The following is a 24,495-nucleotide window of genomic DNA, read 5'->3' as shown; positions in this document are numbered from 1 at the left end:
TGGCCTTCAGCTGCCCCCCCCCGCGCCATAGGGGCCATAAGTGACGCACACTGGAGAAAGGTCAGGGATGCCTCAGGTGTAGTGTTGGGCCTTGCATATGTAAAGAAGGTTTCTAGTGAATGTCAGGAGGTAAGCGATGCGTGAGAGGCTGCCATGGGCTCCCAAGAGATATGTGCACTGTTGCATTGTGTGTCTAGCAGTCCAAATGCAGACATGATGTTGGCCAGTGGCTGTCGTGTTGTCATTTGGAGCCGTGGAGGCCAACGGTCCAGCGTATCAGACAGGGTATCACTGAAGTCCACTTCCAAGAGTAGGTCACCCACTGGAAGCCCAAGGAGCAAGGTACCCAGGTCCGCAAAAGTTGATTTGTGGAGTCTAGGGGGATGTGTAAAGGTATACAATGCTGAGGGTATTGCCCTCCCATCTTCCCGCGATTGCAGCGTATCTCCCATGTGGGTCTATTCAGGTTTGTTGTATGGTGAGGGGGAAAGAATACGTAGGATACCTGTCCATCAGGAACCCTTGCTGAAACCTGCGTGAGCCACCATTTTGTATCCCCACCTGTCCATCGCCCGACTAAGTTGTTTCTTGCAATAGGACCACTTTGGGCACAAGGCGCTTAAGATACTGCAGGACCATCCATGTTAACGTCCCAGGACATCACCCTGACGCTGGGCCCACTAATATTGGTTGTTGGAGGGGGGGGTGTAACATTTCATGGATGGGATCTCTCCAGGATGTCAGGTAGATAAAGACTTTGCCCCGGGGGAATGAGGACTGGTCCGAGGGCCTTGTAGGTCAAGGTATGTCGGTTTCATCACCACTTTCCTCTGGGGAAAAGGCGAAGAGACCCAACCCAGGTCACACCACTCAGTCTGTCTCTCCAAATATTGCACTGAGTCACCACTGAACTAGGAACATTGCCCAGAGGGAGGCTCAAAAAGTAGTAAACTGCACCCCAACTATTTTCCCCTTCTCCTGCCTCCCTGCGTGACAGTACTAAAACGGTCCACCTCCCAACGTCACAGAGCGCCTGTCGCCCCCCCCCCAACCGCATATGAACTACAAACTTTACAAAAAGAGGAGGTGAGCAGGGTCCACACACACCCTTTCTTCCCCAATTGAAGGAGATCATTGTATCACCAGTTTTTTAGGGGTGTCTTTCCTTGCCTCTGCAAGTTAACATGTACGCATCAATAAAAAACGTTTTTGACTGAAGGGTCATAAGATTCAAGTACATCATATGTCACTTGCAGGGAGGGGGTATGCGGACTTCATTCCCCCTGTCCACAGGTACAGATTCATGAAGGAGGGCGCCATCTGAGAGGGCCCGCGCCCCCCTGTGTTGAGGAGAGTCACTGGTCTGCCTCAGTTTGTGGCTCCTGTGTGGGTTCTTCACTGTTGTGTCGGTGCTGGGACTGTTGCTTGCGGTGTTGCAGGCCCACCGCTCTCCAACCTTCCAACCATTCCCAGGAGTCTTCTGGTGTGGTGAAGAACAGAGTCTTGTAGTCGGACTCCACCCATAGCTTTGCGGGAAAGACCGTTGAATATTTAATTTTACGTTGCCCAAGTTCTTTTTTGATTTCCAGGAAGGATCATCGCAGTCTTTGAACTCGGAGTGTAAAGTCAGGAAAAAAGGTTATTTTTGCATTATCAATCCTCACCTGGGGGCGCAGCTCAGGCTGCTTGAAGGATTGCGCCCTGATCCCTGTAGTTAAAGATGCAGGCAAGGATAGGGCGTGGTGGGGCCCCCGGTTTTGGAGCAGTTCCTGGAACCCTGTGCGATCACTCCACAGAAATCTTTTTTGAATGACCTTGAGGTTGTAGGTGTTTTTGTATAAATTCTTCCACGAAGAGGTCTATTGCTGACCCCTCTACCCATTCACGCACCCTATTTCATCAGGAGGGTCCTTCAAATTCCTCCACTCGGGCTTCCAGAGCATGTGAGGCGGACGTGAGGCGGACGCGAGTCCCTGGACGCTGCATGACTGTTGTTTCTGTCTTCAAGACTGCTATGGCAACTTCTGCCTCCTGCACCCGGCCCCCAAGCTACAGAGGTCAGCGCGCACCAGTCTGACATCTATGGAGACGCAGTTTATTTTTGTTCCTAATGCGGCTCAGACTCCTTGTATCATAGCCATGAGGTCAACAAGCATGGTGGCTTTCGCCTCCAGGGAGACCATCCTCCTCCGTCCACGGAGTGGCATCGTTTCCCTGGGGTGCGTGTGCTTATCCAGTTTTGTTTGATGGATTTGTCGGGGGCCTTTGACTCCAGGAATCATCTTTTTGGTGCCAAATGTATTAGTTGGAAACGTCTGCTATGGGAGGTGGAGAGGTTCTTGTCCATAGGAGACAGAATACTCACCGCCCCCTGGTTTCTCACCCTACCACGTATGCCAGCTAGTCCTGGGTGCTAGGGGACCCCTCGATCAGGGAGGAGTGGGCACAGCAACAGAGTTGGCAATCAAAATGTGGGGCAGGCCGCGTCGGTTGTGGTCCAATTCAACAGTCCTCCACTGGAAGAGTCTTCAGTCCCGGCTAACACTTGATGTAACTACCAGGGTCTAAATGCTTGTGTGGGGGACAACTTTGGGGTCTCTCTGTTCGCCCCTTATTTTTTTTTTTTCCCCTAGTTCCTGCAGGATGCCTCCGCCCCAAACAAGTTCAAGCGTTTCTGGTAGCCAGGGCCAAGGGCACAGCAGCGGCTGCAGCCCCACCACGAGGCAGAGTCTGTGTTTGTGGCATCTCTGGGCATCCACGTCCCACCCCTCCCCCACTGCCGCCACACACACCCCTGCCCAGGGGGGGGGACCGCCCAGGGCACTCACTACTGATGATCCCAACTGCAGCCCCTGAGCCCAACCACTCTCTTCTGCACCTCTCCTCTAGCCTAGTCGGCTGGCGGACCACGCCCGTCCCCGCCCAGCAGTCCGCCAAAGTGCCACGGGCAGGTAGCAAACCTCACGGCCAGACCCAGGGCTCAGGCCACCTGTCAGGGTCCGAGATCTTGGCCGCTGAGGGTCTCAGCTGTCGCACTGCATCACCTCCGATTCTCCAAGCTGAACTCCTCTCCATGCCGCTTCCGCCTCTGATCACTTGAGGCTGCGTCGCCAACACATCTGCCTGCCGCGCCACCGAGGGTCTACAGCCTCTCGCTCTCCAGCAATCCGCCGCAAAATCCGCCTTTAGTGGGGGCAGGGATCTGCAAGTACCCCCATTCCTCGCTGTGGCAACGGTTGGAATATGGATGAATGGGGATTATAGTGGTTTAGAGGCAAGAGACACGTTAGTGCAATACCGTTTTCCATGGCCGCAGGCCACCTCACCACCCCGACATCACACCTTCTTTGATCCCTCCTTTCCTTGACATGTCTCAGGCGGGATTCCATACTGGCCTCCTTCGCATCGCAAAGAAAGTTCCAAAGTGGGGTCAATCCAGCAGATCAGCCAATATAAAATGATTTAACTAGGAGCAATTCTGTCAAATTACAATCATTTTATACTGAAAATTCTACTTCGTTAGTGATCGCAAATTAGGAGGTCATTCAATGAGTCAGAGTAGCACAACCTTGAGTGTGTGATGTCATGGGTTGTCTTCCCAAGGAATATTATTCAGAATATATTTGTACACAGTTATAGAATAATAATATGGGCCATATTAGCAGTTTGGCAGACAGAATACTTAGTCCTGTCCGCCATATTGCAAGTGCATTATAACCTATAGCACTTGTAATGCGGTGGACAAGATATCTACTGCTTTTGTGATGGGGTACTGTGTGTGCCAAAATATATATATATGGCCCTTAAGGTGAAGCAAATTGAAGACTTTGCACAAGTTAAAATCCCTCAGATAAATTGGGCCCACCAAAGAACCCTGGGCAAACTGAAAATAGCACGTACCACATTGATGTCTGCGTGAATCAGCCTCAGCTCCTCCACATGCGCCATCTTCTCCTGTAGCAGCAGGTCCATCTCCTGCTTGTACTCTTTCAGGTGCCGCTCCTCAGACTCCAGGGACTCGAACTCAGACTTGAGCCGCGTCTTGATCTTCTCCATCTGTAGAGTCTTATTCCTATGAGAATAAGCCGAGAGTGACGGATGAGACATGGGCCAAAACACCAAAGAAAGGCTGACACAGGGATATGGTTTTCAGAAATCCAGGGCACCACTGAAAATCTTTAGAAACAAAAGAAAAAATCTAAACATGCAAATAAAAATGTGAAAAAACTCTTAAGATTTGCAATTGAAATTCCACTCGACTAGGGCAACAGTCAGTCAACCAGGTTGTCCAGCTCCACTGCTGAAAATGTGCATTGATGGGATTTATTATTTGTCACTTATCACATTACTGGAGGACGAGAAAGGATGTGTCCTTACTACATGGTTGCGATGTTCTCATGGAAAATGACCCACTCACGTGTATTATTGTGCAGACACCACATATGCAACCATGGCATTCAATTTATTCTCAGCCTCTAGGGAGTGACCATCTCCCCTTAATACTGCTGCAGCAAAAAATAAATCAAAACTCGGGTACCTTTTCCTATTCCCTCCAAAAAAACACGGAATAAATTTAAATTCAACAGTGTTCACCTAAAATATGATACGAATTTCCTAAGTGTTTTATAGGCCACATTCAGTGAAAAAAATCTGCCTGGGTCAGGAAAAACAACGCCGGTGCCACAACTGCAGTCCACCTTGGTTTGTCTACAGCTGCACAGGATGGAAGCGGTGTTGCAATATAAGCAACTATGCCGCCAGCTGAAATGTCGCCTTCTATGTTTTTATAACTGTTTTTTTTTATTTACTGACTCGTCCATTTATGTTGATTTTTTCTTCGGGGCTTGAATTTCTCTGTGTCAGACGGTACAATTAGCCATGTCAGCTATCATATTGCTTGGAGGTAGGAAGGGTGAGGGTTGAACCCTTGTGGCCGAGCCATGGCCTGCAGTAGATCCTGTTTGTCAATGTGTTTACAGACTTTGAAGTGTTCCAGTTTGACTTTTGGCCTCAGATGCTGTGGCTGTGCGGCAGCGAGGATGTGAATGGGAATAAAATCTGGACTCACCAATCCAGAGTGAAGATGTTCGGGAAGCGCTAACCAGTTCCAGTTGAGAGCCTGGAATCAGTGCCCACTCTGCTTCAATTACAATCATGCACTTAAGGGTTTTGTTTCTTGCTGCAGAAAAAATACTAAACCAAAAGCTATCAAACTGGGATGCATCTGAGCTACATTGCCACCTATTTGAATGTCTAACTACAGCAATCAACATGTGACTAACTTTTGCAAAGTGTCCATCTTGGTACTGCACAGGATATATTGCAATTTTAATAGTTTTTGATCAATTTCTGCTACGTATAAACGCTTTTGTTAAAATCTGGAAGTTCTGCAACAGATGATGGGTTACGTGTCTAGTGCAACAACTTTGTATTTATGTGCAAAGCACCAGCGCAGCAAACTGTTTATCCAGTGACCCTGCCTGTATTCCACGGTCGAACCATCATCTTTCCACCCTCCCGCATTTATGAGTGGGTTGGAAGGAAGGTACAATTTGTCACACCCAATAAAATCAAACTTGCCAGGGTTTGGAATGAAGCAGGAGCGATAAATTATACCTACCCTGGGAGTCTTTGGGAATAACATGCAGATGTTAATGCTTACTGCACTGAAATCTGCATGTCATGGTAAATACCAACCCCTTTTCCCCTTTTAAAGACCGGCTAACGTGACTTACCGAACTGTAACAATATGTGCGGACGTTATCGCACCCGGTAATAACCGGATGCAGAAAAACATGCAATACACGACCCCTGCACAAACAAGGCTTTGAGCAGGGGTTGGGGGTTGTGACCACCTAGAGTGAGCTGCAATTTGCAACCTATCTAATAAACAGGTATTAGTTGGTCGAATTGGGACTCAGGCCAATTCTGTTGTTCACAGCCCGACCTACTGGTAGATCGATAAGTTCATAAAACTATTTACTGGCCTCAAATTGCTGCTAGTAATTTTTGCGAGCAGTAAACATTGGGTCCCAGATGTTTTTGTAGAGACTGTGCGCGTGCATGCACTGTTCACCATTTCCCGCCCCCGCCTGCACTTTACTGAAAATTGTGTTTTATTTGTAAGAGGGTTTTGTTTGTTGTTTCTTTATTCACATGTGGATTGTATGTGTGCTCGCGCTAGTTACCGCTTGCTCTCAAGGTCTGCGTGGTACTGAAAATGTTCCTGCTACCCAACCTAATTAAGCTTTTTTATTTATGTATCATGAAAGTATAGAAGCTCGCGTTGGCAATCCCAGAATTTGAACCTTTGACCCACAGGTACTTGCAACAGGTAAATCAACCCACATGGCCGCCTGCCATGAAGGATAGAAAACGAAGCAACGCGCCGGATAATGCCCTCAAGGCACTAGCACACAGTGCAGAGAAACGCTGGAGACATAGCGCCTCAAGCCACACATTTACATGTTCTTCCTGTGTCAACAATCCCATTGCACCCCTGGGGAGAACTGGGACTTGTACATTTCTAAAGCATCCTTAGTCTCAGCACCCCGCTTCTACACCTTACAAATTCAAGGACACGGGGGGGGGGGGGGGGGGCACTTCCTCCTGGAGGCGCTTCTTTTGCATCTGTCCGAAAAGGAACGAATAACCACACCACGGACGAGCAAATGGACCTAAAAAGGCCAATTTCGGGAACGTGTTTGTCAGTGTGAACACAGGACTGCATGTTCTTGTGTCATGCACGAGGCAAAGCGAATTCCCTCCGGCGCACCCAAATGTTGGAGAAACTGAGGCATGGGGGTGATAAAGTGGATTGCTCAGGATCGCACATATCATTGCACTCATGTAAGGCACTGAGTGCAATGACGTGTATAAAGACTGCGATTCTGCCCAGGCGCAGAGATATTGAAAGAGTGCCACACAAGCAAGGCACGATAAACACATGTATAAACACAGAGTCGTTGCAAGGAATGTATGAGCACCGAGGTACGGCTAGGCCACGCAAGTAAAGCCAAACATACAAAGCCTAGTAGAAACACCGAGATTGTGCCGGAAATAAAAAAACAAAAAATGAAAGTACATGTATAATATCAGACATAACCAATAACGCGAGGCATAGACAGGGGTAAACATTGAGATACTGACACGTATGTGAGGTAGAACATGTAAATACATGTCGAAACAATGAGACTGTGCTAGAAATGTAAGCCACTACATGAAAGGACATGTATAAACACTGAGATACTGTCATAGAAGTCATGGTATGTCATACAAGATGCAGCAAGAAAATCCCTTTCACTTTATACTGAACAAGCAAGGACATTCCCACACCTATAAGGCACAGTATACAGAGATAAGTAGAAGTACTGGTATGCTGCCATGTTGGCAATTTAGAACATGCAAGGCCAGTAAAAACCTGGATATCCTACCACAAAACAAACGTAAAGCATACCATACAACCACACGCATGAGCACTGAGGTATTACCAAGAATGTAAGGCACAGCATGCTCGGATATGTATAAAACTGATGTGCTACGAATAAAATAGGGCCTAACAAGCAAAAACATGTGTGATCCTTGAGGTACTGCCCTAAGGGTGAGGCAGAACATACAAAGACATGTATAAACATTCAAATACAACCAATAATGCAAGACACAACAAGCAAGGGTGTGTATAAACACTGAAATACTGCCACGAACGTAATTCAACATGGAAGAGAGTATTAACATACAGATACAACCATGAATGTGAGGCACACCATACGTGGACATGTAAAACCACTGAGATAAGTAAAGCGGGAGAGGACATGTATAAACAGAGATATGTAGGCCATAATATGCAAGGACATGAATAAACGTGAGGTATGTATTAACAGTGAAGTATTTAAGCCACAATATGCAAGGACATAAATAAACACTGAGATATGTAAAACTCAACATGAAAGGACATAAACAAACACTAAGATATGAAAGTTACAATATGAAAGGACAAGAACATTAGATACAGTCACAAATGTACTAGTCACGAAAGGACATGTATAAACATTGAGATATGTAAGCCACAACATGCATAGATGTGAATAAACACTGAAATATGTAAAACGCAACATTAAAGAACACGTATAAGCAATGAGCTGTGTAAAACGCAACATGAAATGGCATGTATAAAACACTGAGGTAAGTAAGTCATGATATGAAAAAACGCGTATAAACACTGAGATACAGCCACGAATGTAAAAAAATTAAATGAAAGAACATGTATAAACACAGAGAGGTGTAAGCCACAACATGCAAGGACGTGAATTAACACTGAAATAAGTAAAACACAATATAAAAGGACATGTATTAACACTGAGATAAGTAAGGCATGATATGAAAGGGCGCGTATAAACACTGAGATATAGCCACAAACGTTAAAAAAAACATGAAAGAACATGTATAAACACGGAGGTGTAAACCACAACATAAAAGGACAAATGTAAATACTGTGATTCAATCAATGAAAGGCACAAAATGCACGGACAAGTATAAACATTCAGATACAACCAACAGCGTGAGGCAGCACATGCAAGGACATGTATGAACACTGCAATACTGCCACAAATGTAAAGCACATCATACATGGACACGTATAAACAGATACTGCTGTGCACTGAGGCAGAACATGCAAGGCCACTGTCACACATATAAAATACAGTACAGAAGGACACATACAAATATTGGCATACTGCCACAGTGGTAAAGTAAAAACCGTTATATACTAGCAACAGTGTAAAGCACATCATGCCAGGAAATATACCAGCACTTAGGCACTGCCATAGATGTAAGGGTGGCTGGCAGCTCAGGACCGACTGTTCCCAGGGGGAGCTGGGTCGGTACTGATTTGCATAAGGCAGACCTCTATCTAGAAAGTGAAAAGTGGGTGTTAACGCCCCATGTGATCAACAATAACTGAGATTATTACAAGTATTCGATCCATCACCTTGTTGTTTTTTAGGAATACATAGTAGGCACAGCTTGTGAGATTGTACCACTGAATAGCGACATGAAGAATACTGAGGTACAAGAATATGGTGGACCGATTATCAATGGACAAAACATTAAAAGGTAAGTGCAGATAGATAAGAATAGATTTGTTGCTCCTAACTTGACATGTACGTACTTTGAAAATATATGTACTGCGTAGAGCTATAGAAAATATAGGCTCACCTGTTGATATATTTTTTCGGGATTTTGTCCTATACGTTTAGTACTCTCGACAGTCAGACATGCACACAGCATGTGAAAATTTGTTGAAATACTAAATGCACAGGAACAGAACACGTTTGGTTGTTGATTGCTTTTGTTTAAATGCGTCTTCACGTCAAAAATTGATGCATGGATACATTTTGCACCCATTTTGCATATTCAAGTTTAATTTTGCTGATTTTGATTCAGAATTACGCGAAATCGAATTATCAAAATTTCGCAAACCCCTAATATTTCAGACACATCCTGTTGTAGTGACCTCTGACCACGCAAGGCTGCTGACAGCTGATTCTGTATTCGAACTAAGATATCTATTTATTATTATCTACGGATAATTGTTACTGATATGAGTCTTGGGTAGCACTATACCCTGGGGCGAAGGTCACACCGCCCATCCTGCTCTGGTGACAGCACGACGCACAGTGACGCAGAACGCACACAAAACGTACGTACGTGCGTGCGAAACCCGCGTGCAGGGCTCTTGATCCACAGCTGGCTCTTCGCACTGCGTGGAGCGCCCACATGCACTGACTCCCGCTAGGAGCAACTGAGCTCCCCGTGGACACAGATGGTGTCTGCCGGGCCTTTCTTTACCTCGAGGCGTCAAGAAGTAAATAACAAAGGGTGCGGGCCCCTCACTGCTTCATCTGCTCCCTCAAATAGTAGAGTATCAGCAAGTGTCGAGGGGCAGATGTAAGGGACAAGGCCAGACAATAGACCGTATTCTTCCTCGCGCCTGGAAAACACGATAAAGAAAAGAGAGCAGGTCCTGGGGGCTAAGTGGGCTGATGCATTCACTGCAGGGATGTGTGTTTGACGCAGTGGTCACGGGGCCCACCCTCCTATAGCCTCTACCATGAGTACCACTGAGTGGGGGCAACAAATAAATGTCAGTTATCTGTCAACAGCGCCAAGAGATGTCTTTTCGGCGAGTGTGCGCTACAATTGAACAGATTGCTGCCATCACCTTACAAGAGATAATGGACGAACACTATGAAGCAGCTATCTGTCCAAGGAAATGTAAAGTGCACCCCTAATAAGTGGGCTCATGTCACGTGATGACGCCTTCAATACGCAAGGTGTATGCTGGGAACTGTAGGCCACAAACGTATTCTGGAAAAACTAGAACAATCTTCAGAATTACAGAGTGTTTAGTATAAAAAGAGCATAGGCTGGCATCTAGGTTATGCGTCTCACATGGGCCACGTCCAAAGATCTCGCTTTAGTCAGGTTCAAAACATGAACAAAGTGTTAGGCTCCTCTAAAAAACAGACTCACACTCTTTCAGTCTAGCTTCATGGATACACATATTAGAGGAGTATTGATGCACCTCTCTATCATGAGACATCACTGACATCTCAAAGTCAACAGATTAAACCCTTTTCACATCTGTGTTGTAAAAATATAGAGGCACGGTGCTACGGTCTGACGCACCAAGAAAGGTGCAGGGTCCATACCACAAAAACAACAGTATCTCCACATATATATAAAAAAAAACAGAAACGTCCTATCACATTTTTGGCGATATCAAGAACAAACTATTTCATAAAATGCATCGGAACAGGATCTAGAAGTCATTTTTCAAAATATGCCTTCAAATGCCTACTGGCTAATATTCCAATTACTGGTTTTAGCACCCAGAATAAGACAACTGACCTTCATAGCACCTCACGATTATAACAAAAAACAATGCCCCCCATGGAACTAATAACCACTGCTTCCTCTACGGTGTCCACACCCGTTCCCGGAAGAGTCTCTGCCCCATGACCACCTTAGGTTACTTCAAGCTATGTAGAGTCCGTCGGACTCCTCTACAACGTAAACTCAGAGCTCAAAGATAATGTCCTGCTAAATAACTTTACCCAGATTAACAAAATACATGATGAAAACAAAGGATTTAAATGTAAACACTCAAAACATGCTCCCATCTATAGCTCAAAAATGTAATAAAAAAAAAAAAACACTGGCAAAGAAAATAGGCTTGGCCTTTGCTTGTGTAACTGTTACATTTTTTAAAACTTTTTTTCATTGTAAGCATATGCCACAAAATAAAAAAAGAAAAGATGCAGCAACCTAAAAGTGCCCGCCTTATGCTTGCGATAACATTTTTAAATTGAAAAATATTCACTGAAGTATCTATCTTAATAGTGATTTGTTTTTTTTCGAGCTTTTCATTTGGACCCTGCACTTTATAATTACTATTCATATTGGAGCAGAAGACAAGAATCACCACCGAACCAAGCATTAGATAAAAAAGTAGCCAGAAAATACATCAACATTTAACAGGGCATTGGAAGTGCAGACAAAATAAATAGCCATTATTCAATGCTAATATAGAAAAATAAATCAAATAAACCACATTTTGAATCATATATCAGTGAAGAGAGGAAATATTTTTGGCGGCTGTGAAAACATGCACAAATTGTATGTAGTCACTTAAAGTGAAGGGAGCCAAAATAGGCTGGCCCATTGCCCCAAGCTGTATGCTATGGTGGGTGGAAGCAAAACGTGAATGACAATTTAACAGTCCAATGAATGATGCTCACTGACTAAATGACCCTCTACGTGTGTATATTATGTAGGGCATTTTTAGAACTACAATAGTCTGGCAAAGGCAGCTAAAGATGTATCAACGACCAGACAAAAAAATAATAATCAGAAATAATACTAAACATAAGCAGCTTAACTCAATGCTAAACCTAATGTGTATTTGTAATGCAACATGCCAGTTCAACCTCACACTACAGAACAGATGTTTATTGGCTCCCACTTCAATCACACTAATGTTATCAACATTGGAGTATTAAACACTGAGTGGACCCACTGGGACAGGGTAGGGGGATCTATCTATATTTCCACTTATAGAGTGCACACTACCTAGTAAGGGGTGGTTCTTGTTGCCAGTCATCATGCCACCTAGAAGAGATGTGTATGCAGAGCTTTACAGGAGAAAGTGTAGCTTGTCACTAGCCAAAGGTTGTTATATGGAGATCCTCATTGTTGGACAGAAAAACGAGAATAGCTCTCCCTTAGATTTGAAACTGATCAGCAGAATGCGAAGGAAAAGTTGTGTTTGGCTGGGCAATGTACAGGAAGAAATGTAGAGAAATGCCACTGGAAATATGTTTTAAGGCTAGACTGGCCAACATTCAAACATCCAGCATGCTAAGTTAAGATTAATTTGTTCCTTAACTGGCAACCAGTAAAGGTAGTGTCTAACAGACGTAACATTCTCTTTATTATAGAGGCTCTTTAGTAATCTAATGCTGGCTTTTTGCCCCTTTGTAGGCAAGTGATCTGAATTTTTAAAGACCTGTTTGGAGGCAACTAAAGTAGTCCAGCTCGGAGCTAATACAGCATTCACTACCAAAGCTTTGTGTTTTAGGGAATAAACAGGCAAGATTGGCTTATGTCTGGTAAGTTGCTAAAAGCAGCTACTAACTATGTTGCCAATCTAAGAGCTAAGCATTATATCCACAGCAAAGTTTATCCATCACTCTTGCCTTAGAGGGAGGATTAAGACTTTGGCCCAGAATGCTTGGCGATGATACGCTGGCTTTGTGTTTGGCCTTAAAATGTATGAGGTCAGTGTTATAGAGGTTACATTTAAGGAAATGTTCACGCTTCCAGCTCTATACTCAGTCAGTACATTCTGAATGCTGTATGCATAAGACTGAGCCCCCTCACTTGAGAGTTACTGCAGAAGGAGAACACAGGAACAATGTACAAGTTGAAAATAACTGGTGAAAGAGTGCAGCAGCCCTGTGGGACCCCACAACAGGGTGAAGCTTCTTGTGAGATAAAGACCACAATGCACCATTTGTGTTTGATGTGTAAGGGTATTGAAATCCAGTTAAGTAGAAGTTTATAGAAAGTATCTAAAGCTTCCGAGAGATCCATTATCACTAGTCTGCAGCCACCACCTTCATCCATGAACCGGAAAGCTTCCTCCCACAAAGCAATGAAAGCACTTTGGAGCCATGTCCAGGACAAAAACCAGACTGTATGGGGTAAAGACAGCTGCTGGAATCGAAGAAAGATTGTAGTTGTTTTGTAACAACCTTCTCATGGAATTTGGCCTCAACCAGCAAACTGGTAATGGTCCTAAAGTGGGCAGACCTGGCTCAGTTCAGGTTTTAAATGTTTTTTAAACAAGGAGTGTGATAATTTATTTTTTCCAGTTGGGGGGGGTGGGTGAAGAGTGATGACTAACACTTCTGAGACTAAAGGGTTGACCGGAGAGAGAACAGTGTTGCATGGTGTATGCGCAGACATGGTGGGGCTGGTTCAATGGCAGCACCAGAAGTTTTAGAGAGGTAGGCAAAGACAGAATCGGATCTACGCAAGTTTTGGAACACGTCCTAAATGAGGACAAAGATCACCAACAGACACCTGAATGAAGAACATCAATAACGACTCGACGGCTTGCCAAATCAGTACTAAACGGACTCTGAAAGTACAAGTCATAATGGTATGTATATGGTTCCTGCAAAACTATCCCCCACACTACCCTTGTATTCTGCTCCATGAGTAAGACACTGCTACACGCACCTCAGTAGGACACTGTGGGCTTCACACACATCAAAAGGTCTAGAGTCATAGGTGATACTCCCACCAATAACCTTCTGCACAATCAAACCAGCCACTTGACACACCAAAGAGGGCTTTGTGGCATCAACAAGAGGTAGGAAAGCACTACCGAAAGGCGGCAATATGTAAATCTGTCTGCTTCTCCATCGAGCCAGAGATGGTGTACATGAAGGAGGTACCATACATTTCTTAAACTGAATAGAGAACCTTAGACTAGACTTCAGCATGTATTGGACTCTAACATTTGTGTAGCGCTTCTTACCACTGGATTAACCTTGAGTATTGAGACACTACAACAAAGCTGAAGCTCACGTGCGATCAGTGTGTAAAGACGAGGCTGGATTGTCCTGGCAGACCAGAGGTCGAAGTGGGCGGGATCGGAGGAATACAACGTGCCCATACTTTTTTGATTTATGAAAAAACATTCCCCTACTTTTCGTAAAAAGACAACCATCCCGGGACGGTATATATTTTGAATTCTTCCGCTGAAGTGCCACTCAGTGAGTCTCCTGTGCTGTGAATCTGAAGGCGGGCAGACAGCTAAATAAGCACAAGGTTGACTACTTGCCTGAAAGAAATGCAAATGTGTGCAAACAGTTAATATGTAAGTGTAAAGGATGCTTGGGAGCAGGTAATGGTTTTAATTGATCGACTCAATCAAGCTTTGGGTTTACAAAGATTTATTCTTTTTGAATGGTAGTGCATAAAGTTAACACATGAGCTGCGAAGTGCATTAATTTAAATTGTTATTTTTATTTATATAGCACTTACTACCCCTGAAGGTGTTGACTGGAAAGAAACAAAAATGTAAAAAAATGCATTACGTAGTTTGGGTATTACTAAAATCTATATTTTGGAAGAAAATTTTTATCATAAACCTTTTTGCACATTTTGTAGCATCTTATTTTATGTAGTGTGTAATGCAAGCTTAAAATAATGACTTACACCTTCACAGTGCTTTTTGGTCACAGGCTGAGACTTTGTAGCGCTTAAATCACACAAGTCACTGCTCTCCACTGTACCAACCAAGAATTAATTTTGTGGCTTTCTGCATTAACTAAGAGAGGTTTCATAATGTACTATGGTGCATTTCCCACCGAGTAACTACTTTTTAAGTGTATTTTTAATTTAGCTGTGCATTATTTTATATGCACCCACCTGAGGATAAAAGACAATAAAAACTTACAGAATGTGTTGTTTTTCCAGCTACACCTTCGGCCCAGTCTCCTCGCTCCCCAATGCATGCAGCATCATAGTTCCCGCGCTTTTTCTAATCCACTGCGACCGCTACGGCAGACCTGACTGGCCTTTAATTCCCCGTTCGGTGGCACCAAATTGTGGAGGTAATCGACATCGAAATTTCGAAAGAGACTGAAGCGCAGGCCCCCTCCGCTCGGTGGCCAGTCACAGGGCTAATTGCCGGTTTTATCCTCTGGCCCGCACGGGCGCCGCCGCGTGTGATCAATTGGCCGCGGCAGCCTCAGGAACTTAATTCACGAGCTTGATGCGATCTGATTTAAATGCTAAATGCCGCACTCTGAGCGTGGAGAGCGGGCCCCGGGGGATGGAATACATCATCCTTTCAAGAGCTAGGGCAAAAATGGAAAAGGAAATCACATCTCCGGCACTCCCTCCGCCCTCTCCAATCAGCGGCCTGGGTGCACAGGATACATTTCTCTTGCATCGTTTCTAAGCGCTGTAACATATGCTAGTAGTAAATGCCGAGATTCAACTCCGGACTTTCAGAGCACCACATTTGTAAATGGTGAGCGTCCAACCAAACGAGCCACCCTGCATGTTCGAAAATGTCCCCTTTTCTTCTATTTATACTTGTTGGAAAGACAAGCGATTTTAATGCCCCCCCCGCCCAGGAAAATAAAGTGATCCAGAAAGGAGTGAAACATTGAGTACTAAGAGGAGAGGCTGGGACTTTCTAACTTATGTGTATCAATTGGAATGAAGGTCCAGTTGACCAGTTACAAACGTTTTACACCGTATTCCATGCGGCGTTTGAGTTATGGGGAGTTTTACCGAGTGTCCAGTGGGAGTACAAGGGAAATTCGACACGTTATATAAAACATTGAATTGATCCCCACAGACACCAATACCGATTACAAGATTTAAACTGCATTATTTGGAATAACGAGTTGAGAAGAACCCTGTTTACCAGAAACTCGTTCTAGAAGAAACTTTCTGTAACTGGTCATCTAGAATTTTCACCTACATACCTGAGTTTTACGATGATCCAAACACTCTGATGCACCAGCAAGAAACTATGTTAACACTAAACATACAGCTTATAAAATGAATGAATATAGTTACACCGCCTTAGAGAGCCAGAGTGACAGCTGTCAGACAGGTGCAGAAGTCAGACACTGCCCTCCCTAATCCATGCTCGGGCATAACATCTTTCACAATACAGTTTTTTTAATCAGCCAGTACACAATTAATTGTAAATGGCTTTCACCCTAGTCCTGATAACAATACTGTGACCAAAGGGGTGTTTGACATAAGTGGAAGGGCCCAGTGTTTCCATATGCAATGCACTCCAGCTGTCACAGGTCAGTCACTTCACATTAAGCTGGACTTCAGAGACAGATTATCTCAGAAAGCAAACACCTGCAAAAATATATAAAGCTTGCAGAAATATTTTCACTTTTTTCTACAAAAATGAAGTAACTTATCTGGATAACTATTATTAATGTTTCGTGGGACAATGGTAAAAATAAGAGAAAATGGTGTATCAACACATGCATTTCCAATGCAATAGGTCTCGCATTTGTGTGAGGTAGAGCTACTGGCATTGTAAATGACAAGGTCTTTTATCTATGTGTTTTGGTTTATAGTGAAGTGGATGTATGCCAGGTGCCACAGCAACCCTCCAAGGCCTGTCGTTGCAGGAGAGAGAACATAACAAGGCCGCCATCTTGAGAGTGTTCTTGCCTCATTCCTACAGACTGGCTGTGATACCCTAGAGATGCAACCCTTTCTAGTGTGTTTACCGAAACTTTTATAGCACCAAACAAGCCACAAAGAGGCACCTTTGTGGCATTTAAACCAGAGAATGGGAGGGGTCAAATGAGTTAGGAGTGATGAAAAGGGGGCAGCCATATATTTCTCTGTATTAAACTTTTAAAGGAATTATTCCTCTACATTGGCAATACCAGCCTAACTTTTAAAACAACTGACTGTATAGAAAAAATAATAACAGAAGAGGCAGCTTAGCTGAACAGGAGCCTTCAAATGTGTGCAGAATGGTGAAACAGCATCAGTGGTAGATGGGCTAACAGGATAGGTTCCAGAGGTGCAACATCTGTGACCCTGGGTCAGTGTTTGAAATGGAAATACAGAAGGGCTGGTACTCTGTATTCATTTAAAGCATATTCATTTAAAGCATTGCCTTGGGTTAATAGTCTCATGAAAGCCCTCGCCGCAGGACTGGACTCTGTAGGAGAGATGTGTACCTGAATCTCCTGGGCCTGGACAGTGCCTTTTCGGTGGATACATTTGTGCACTGGCTGATGGTTTTTAAGTGAGATTTATCTCTGTTGGGGTGGTTACTCAAAGTTTGAAGTCTTGGTCTTGCCATCTGGACCATTCGGAGTAGAGCAGGAAGCCTAGGTTTGGACAATAGAGTGTTTTTTCACCTAGACCAGTGGTGCCCAGTGAGACTCCTAAAGGGCTGGTTCATTTGCGTTTTTTGGGGCTATGAAAAGGATTCAAATGTATATTTTTCTTGGGAATCCAAGGTAGGTCCTTGACTATGTCAGAGTTTCTCGATACCCACATAAGATAAATTACATAAAAATAATTTATGTGGAACTCATTTAAACAGTGGCTACTCTCAGGCCTGGCATGGATCCTGCCTTTCCAGTCCTTCAATGGACATGCGTGTTCTTTGATGACATGCAATGAAGTGTTCCAATAACCACAAAGTATACCTATAATATGTATATAGCACATACGAACTGCAACATAAAATTGAAAACTGTGCAGTGCACTGCTTGCGTTACCTCGTGTACTATAAATAGGCCACTCACTCTATCAGCTTGTGAGATCACCAACGTCTCTCCTCTCTGAGCGAGGAGAATTACGCTAGATGCCCAGAGCAATCATTTTCAGCAAATAGAAAAATCCAATATTTGAAAAGAAAGTACTTTACGCCCATATGAATTATGAAGTGAAAAGTTACCGAGCCCGAAGATGCTATGAAGCAGCCGTGGCTTTGCAGCCCGAGCCACAGATGACTGTTTCAGAATGCAAAGACATGTAACTAGCAGATTAGGCCAAACTTAAGAAGCAAAGACTGTTTGATCATAAATCACCAGCTTCATTTTAAATGGCAAGTTAGAATTACAGAAGCAAAACAGTAACAAATATACACAGGGAGGAGGGGGCATTGGCCTGCAACTCTGCCTGGAGTCATGGCTCCTCCAGTTACGTTCTATGCTTTTGTGAGTATTTTTTTTCAGACACAGGCCACATTCACTACGAAAGCCTACAGTCTTAAGTTTACTCGTACATTAAGAGGGAGATTTTCGATTCAAATTTAGGAGTTCTCGAGGAATTCCAGAAGTAATCCTGGGAGCCTGCAACAGTCACAACTTTTCGGAAGTACGCCCAATCGTAAGCAGCTACACATAACTGTTCAGGGAAAACAATTTCATATGAGAAACACAATGATTACTAAGACATTTACCTTTTCTACTCCACTCACCCCCCACCCATTTTCCACTGGGAAAATGTTTTTCCCAGCAGAGAAGACACATCTCCTACAACTCCACTAATTTTAGAGCTGTTTCCCCTCATTTTGTTACTGAGAAATAATTTAGTCCTGTCTGTAACAACAGCAAGCCTCTAAACCTTTCCAGGCTGAGAATGTTTGTGAGTAGTTACCAATCCATACATTTGTCAATGTGCACAAACTCTCAATGGCATCCCCAACATGGAATGCACACTCCATGACCATGAGAGCAGATTTATAACCACCTAATGTTACATAATACAGGTGTTATATTAAGTATGTGTAAATTGAGTTAAACGCTCAAATTAACATTCCACTTTTGTAAATCATGCCATTTACACAAGTAAGTTGAACCTATAATGGAAATGACTGTGAATCGGACAATTGGTGCTATAGGGCACATAAGCCCAACTTCCTGCTTCCCGGGAAATCATTTGACAAGTAAAACTCATGGTGCCCAATTAGGTGCTGGGAAAATGTTTGCATTCAAAATATACCCGCAGACCAGGATGTGGATATTGATCCAGCCAAGAGTAACCACTGTTGTGGCACTGGATACCGCACTGGTGGTGCATTTGTTTTATATCACGCTGATACTTGGTCCCCTTTCTGGTTTTGACACAGTTTGGTTGTGTGGCTGTAAATGAGAAATCACACAGACCTTTTCCAGCTGGCAAGCAGCTCTGTGTGAATTGTAATACTGAATACAATATTCTGAGACATGGTGAGGTACATTCTGCTCCATCGTTTTTAGCTTCGCTGTGCCATTACAGGCTGGGGCAAACCATACGTGAATTAAATTTGGCCTAGCCATCCAATGGACATTCTGCTGTAACAGCTGGGCCAGGGAGCGGTGCAATTTTCAGCTCCTCAGGCAAAATAAAACCGTGACAATGGTGCAGTCCCCAAATAGGCTTTTAAGCTAAATTGGCAACAATTTCACCTAACCACTAGGCCAATCCATAAGGCACCTTCCTTACACCACAGTGTATATACCCTCTGAAGGGGAACTTGTGCATCCCCAAATGCAACAAACAGAAAGCATACAGCATTAGTGTACTTCTGGTGTGTAGTTGAGGAACACACAATGAGAATAAGCTAACACAGTCATCTCCCTCTCAGGCAGTGACTCGGCTCTGACCTTTCTTAAAGTCAAAGATGATGTCCGGAAACTGGTCACGTCACAGGAATATTTGTATGTACTGAAGACACCGTGAACCGCTGCTCTGAAACAGATCAATGTTGTGATGATTCTGAAAGTGGATGTTTCCAAGTCTGTGAAGCATAAATAGATGTTGCACCAGCGACAAATTCTCAGTGCCTCATAAGTCATAAATAGGAATCATGTATTACTTTAGAGAAACAATAACTCCTGTGTTGGAAACCTAGACTGCATCATGTATATGTAGTGCAGTTGTAAAGATGCATTCCTCTTCATAACCCCATCACACAACTAATGCAATAACAATAATATTAAAATTATAACGATCATTTATGTAGCCCACATTAAGCATGCGGAGTCTTCTCTTGGTGCATGCCAGTAAGAGGAAGGGCCACTGAAATTATGCAGTTCTGCGACCTGCATACTCTTTAGAGAGGTAGATCCTTTGGAGAGGTCATCTGGTCATTTTTTAGTTGCTGACTCTTGTGGTCTTGCGTTAAACTGGCACTAAGGAGAAATCTTTGCTGAGACCGTATTAAAGTGTGTTAAATGACAAAACAGCAAAATAATATTGTCACTGAATGTGCAGCATTAAGCAGCATAATTTGTCATTTCTAGCCACCTAATTCAGGCACCTCTGCCAATACTTTTCTTTAGCGTTTACATCAAATGATGCATGGGAACTTAGTGGAGTGGTTACACAAAGCCTGGGGTTGGAAGAGCGGAGAGCAGGTTAAACATTATTGGACTGTGACAGACAATATGTTGATCATTATACACAGGAGTCCAGAGGGGGATGGGGAAACACTCTGCGCCCGTCACAGCGACTGTGGGGTGTATTCTTAAACAGGAAGCAGTACTATTTAAGCGCGGTTTTAGACAGCGCTTCCGTAAGTGGCATCTGCAAGGTCGAAGTAGCTGTGAGGAGACTGTCAATGCCATGACACCAGTGAATTCTGAGGGGACAAAGTGATGGAGTTTGCTTCACTTTTGTGCTCTATGATACGCTGTTCCTATCACTGTGGCACCCTTGTGTTAGCTCCTTTGTGCTGTCTCTCATCATGTTGAAGAAGGTAAATGTAAGTGCTTTAGTTATATGCAGGACCACTGGAATTATGTGGCAGAAAGAACCAAATCATGTGGCAGGGTTGACCAATTTATGTAGCAAGAAAAGTCCAGCTACGGATTTACAGCGTCAATAGCTCTAACTCAAGCAAAAGCAAGACCTACTGCATTGCAAATGCTTGTTTACTTTTCTACTGAGATTCTATTTATCTTTCCCCACTGTTGACCACTTTCCACTACATTCATGTTAAGTGATGGGGTGTTTCAGTCCCTTTCTCAATGGGAAATACAATGAACTACACCTTCAACAGGAGTAATTTGCATAGGTTTCCGGGACTTATTAGTCTGTTTGCATTCACTTACTGTTGGAGGTTCACCACTCTGTCACAATTTCCACATTCACAAATGCTAATTTCCAGAAAATGTATTTTCTGCCCAGACATAAGGTTGTGACAGCGGTTTAGAAATGCTCTGAGAATCAACCCATATTTCTTGCCATTACTGAGGCATATTATTTCCACTCTCCGCCTAGTTCACGTTTCCATCACCCAGAAGAGAATAAACTATCCACGTTCTGCTTCTCTGAGAAGGTGTCTATGGTGTCAGCTAGTCCTGAAAGCGGACGTGTATCCTATGCCTGACACCATTTCTTTACAAGAAGGTAATATAATCCACACAAATCCACCCCCTAAGTGCCTGGCATACACTCTATACACTAGACCAGTGCTCTGCAAACCATTTAATGCTTTGTGTCCTTTTATTTAAAAAAGAAAAAGTCATTGGGCACGAGAATCAAACACATTCTTTCACAATTGACACCTACTCCCAGCCAGGACATCAGTGACAATTGATGTGCCTGATGGCCCATTACAGGGAGCCCCTCCTCTTCTGTTTTTCTTCACTAAAAACGAAACACTGATTTCAGCATGATGCTCCTCTGCCAGCCCCACAGACTTAAGTCCTCTGAACTTAGACCATTACACTCCCTGACTGACACCCGCCCAAACAAAACCATCCCATCCCTGCAGAACATACCAGTCACACAGCAACCCAACCACTTCATGCAAAGCATGCCCTCACCAGCCTACCCCACTTGACTCCATGAAGGTGCTACTCTCCATACATTAAACAATCCTCCTCCATAGGGAGGGCATACCATACCATACCATACCACTCCCTGCAAGACATGCACGTAGGGCAATTCCACTGCTTGCAAGACATGTTCTCCACACAGTAGATCATTCCACTCCATGCAAGCCACACACTAGACCATTGCACACGATGCAGGTCCTGCCAGTCACATACCAAACCCCGCCACGTTGAGCATGCCCCCCACCCCCCAACATACAAACCACCCCATCTCTGCAGAGAGGGCATGTCCACTGCACACTAAATCACTCTGCATGACAAACGACACACAGAGAAAACCAATCCACTACTAAAGGGCACGGCCTTCATACACTAAACCGGCCCATGCATGATATGGCCACAGGACACACACTCCTCACTCAAGGACATGTGCTACAAAAACTCAGCAGCTGTTCCTACAGATGCAGACCTGCCCTACACCACCAACCTCATAGTAAACATACTCACACAAATCCGTTCCCCGCCCCTCTGCTGGACCTATGTGCTCTGCCTGCTGCAAAACACGTTCTACATACTAACCCCTGCTCCTGAACACTGACATGTAGGGCATCACCCAAGCGCAGCCCCAACCTGTGCACCGAGGTCGTGCCCACACAACAGGAGAACCGGCTCTCCACATATCAGTCCCTCCTTACCTGCACAACATCCCCTTACGCTCAGCTACCCCCTTCCTCCAAGCACATACATGACACACACCACTATACACCCAGTGAACGACCCCGCTCCCAACATGATCCACGCCCCTGCACACTGACTGAGCACCCCGCTCCATCCCCTAAGGCAGGTTTTCTCTGCCACAGCACCCCTCCCCAGCCAGCCATTTCCCCTCCTCTGCACAGCGCCCCTTTCCAATGCATGCCTCCCACCTCTGCAGGGCACGGACCCGCATCCCAGTGCATGCACCGAGGGCTCGGACGCACCTGATCTCCTTGATGCTCTCCAGCTTGCACATGATCTCCTGCTCATCAGCCATGCTCTCCAGCCTGCGCACCCCGAGCCCTCGCCAGCCGCAGCAGCACAAAACAATGCAACGGGCACAATGTACCACCAGCCGGCAGCGGGGCGCATGCGCTGCACGGGCGGCGCGCGGCCTCATGGGAAGTGTGGTGTGGCATTGAGCTCTTCCGCTGGAGAAGGGCGGTGTTTAGACTACGAGTCCCGTCTTCCTTAGGGGCACAGCTCCACTTCCTGACCTGTACCTTTGAGGGTGAGGGTGAGGGGAGAGGGATACAGTTTTAACACAATTTGTTTCGTGCCAAGACTGTGAGGAGAAGTAAAGCGAAGTGACCGTGGTAGAAAACGAAATTGTTCCGTGAATCACAATGCTTCTTGTTCTTGTCTTTAATTACCACTTAGTGTAGATCTTGGATACTCGCAAATATTTTCCTGGGGGGCCAACATTTTCATCTGTGATGTTACCGAGGGCCGCACCGATGCCACCAGGTTTGGGGTGTTTCAGGGTAAGGTGGGTTAAGGGGAAGTGAAGCCTATACACCTGTTGTCTGAATTGCACAATGTGAAACCAGAAAACCTGTGTTTAATCCCGACTTTCCAACTTTACCGAATTGTGTGATCCTAGGCAATTGTTTTATTCTACTTTACCTCCATTATCACAATAAGAGGACTTGAAATACAGGAATTCAAATCAAATCAAATCATTAACATTTATAAAGCGCGCTACTCACCCGTGCGGGTCTCAAGGCGCTAGGGGGGAAAGGGGGGGTTATCGCTGCTCGAACAGCCAAGTCTTTAGGAGTCTCCGGAAAGCGGAGTGGTCCTGGGTGGTCCTGAGGCTGGTGGGGAGGGAGTTCCAGGTCTTGGCCGCCAGGAAGGAGAAAGATCTCCCACCCGCCGTGGAGCACGCATTCAGGATGCACGCTGTACTAAACTTCCTCCTGTGTTTATAATGTTGTTCTTGTATAATAGGAACCCAGGCCACCCAAAGGGTCACATAACTACTGACTTGCTTTTTTGTTCACTATTGGCACTATTGGTTTGGGGGGGGTGATACATGTTTGCAAATCCATGTTTAAAATAATATCACTTAAAAAAAACACCTTAATGCACTGACATAATCTGATTTACTAATGTGAAACGGTCCTGCATGCTAATGAAATTCACCTTTTGAGTTCTGACGAGACCTTATCATAAATGTTCACTTTTGCTCCAAGGTGTCTTTACAAATGAAAGTGTTCCTAAAGTTAAATGGTGCAAGATAGCCCAGTTACACCCTTTTTTTTTTAACTTCAATTAACCTGAAAGCTTGTTAACATTTTTGTAATGTTAGTGCTGAGTCTAGGTAAAAGTAGCCCATTGCTGCTGTTGACCAGGGGGTCCCATGTAAAGGTCAGGAGGGCTGGACTCTTGAGTATCACTAGTGTAAACTGACTTTAGGTGTAGTAAATATTTGCACTTTGTCCTCTCAGCAGAATCACCTTTTCAGTTGCCAAACTGGAGTTGATACTCTGGGTGGAAGCGAGGTGAGAAGGCGAAAGAAGGGAAAGGGCAAGAAAGTCAATCAGTGGGATTCCAA

General features: G+C 44.5%; 1 protein-coding gene across 2 annotated transcripts in view; it reads right to left on the bottom strand.

Moving 5' to 3' along the window:
• The window catches only part of ZC4H2 (zinc finger C4H2-type containing), a 71,600-nt gene extending 48,566 nt beyond the window's left edge, over nucleotides 1-23,034 (bottom strand). Inside the window, exons 1-2 of one of the 2 annotated variants that reach the window (XM_069210489.1) lie at nucleotides 22,883-23,034; nucleotides 3,901-4,072 (exon numbers count right to left, since the gene is read on the bottom strand). In XM_069210489.1, the coding sequence (XP_069066590.1) occupies nucleotides 3,901-4,072; nucleotides 22,883-22,935 (225 nt within the window). In that variant the 5' untranslated portion in view covers nucleotides 22,936-23,034. Of the gene's footprint in view, nucleotides 1-3,900; nucleotides 4,073-15,028; nucleotides 15,432-22,882 lie in introns of those variants that run through there. The other variant, XM_069210497.1, reaches the window with a different exon arrangement.
• Between the last annotated feature and the right edge of the window lie 1,461 nt (nucleotides 23,035-24,495).

Source organism: Pleurodeles waltl, chromosome 2_1, assembly GCF_031143425.1.
Source record: "Pleurodeles waltl isolate 20211129_DDA chromosome 2_1, aPleWal1.hap1.20221129, whole genome shotgun sequence".
In the NCBI taxonomy this organism is placed as follows: Eukaryota; Metazoa; Chordata; class Amphibia; order Caudata; family Salamandridae; genus Pleurodeles; species Pleurodeles waltl.
This window is presented reverse-complemented; position numbering and strand designations above follow the sequence as displayed.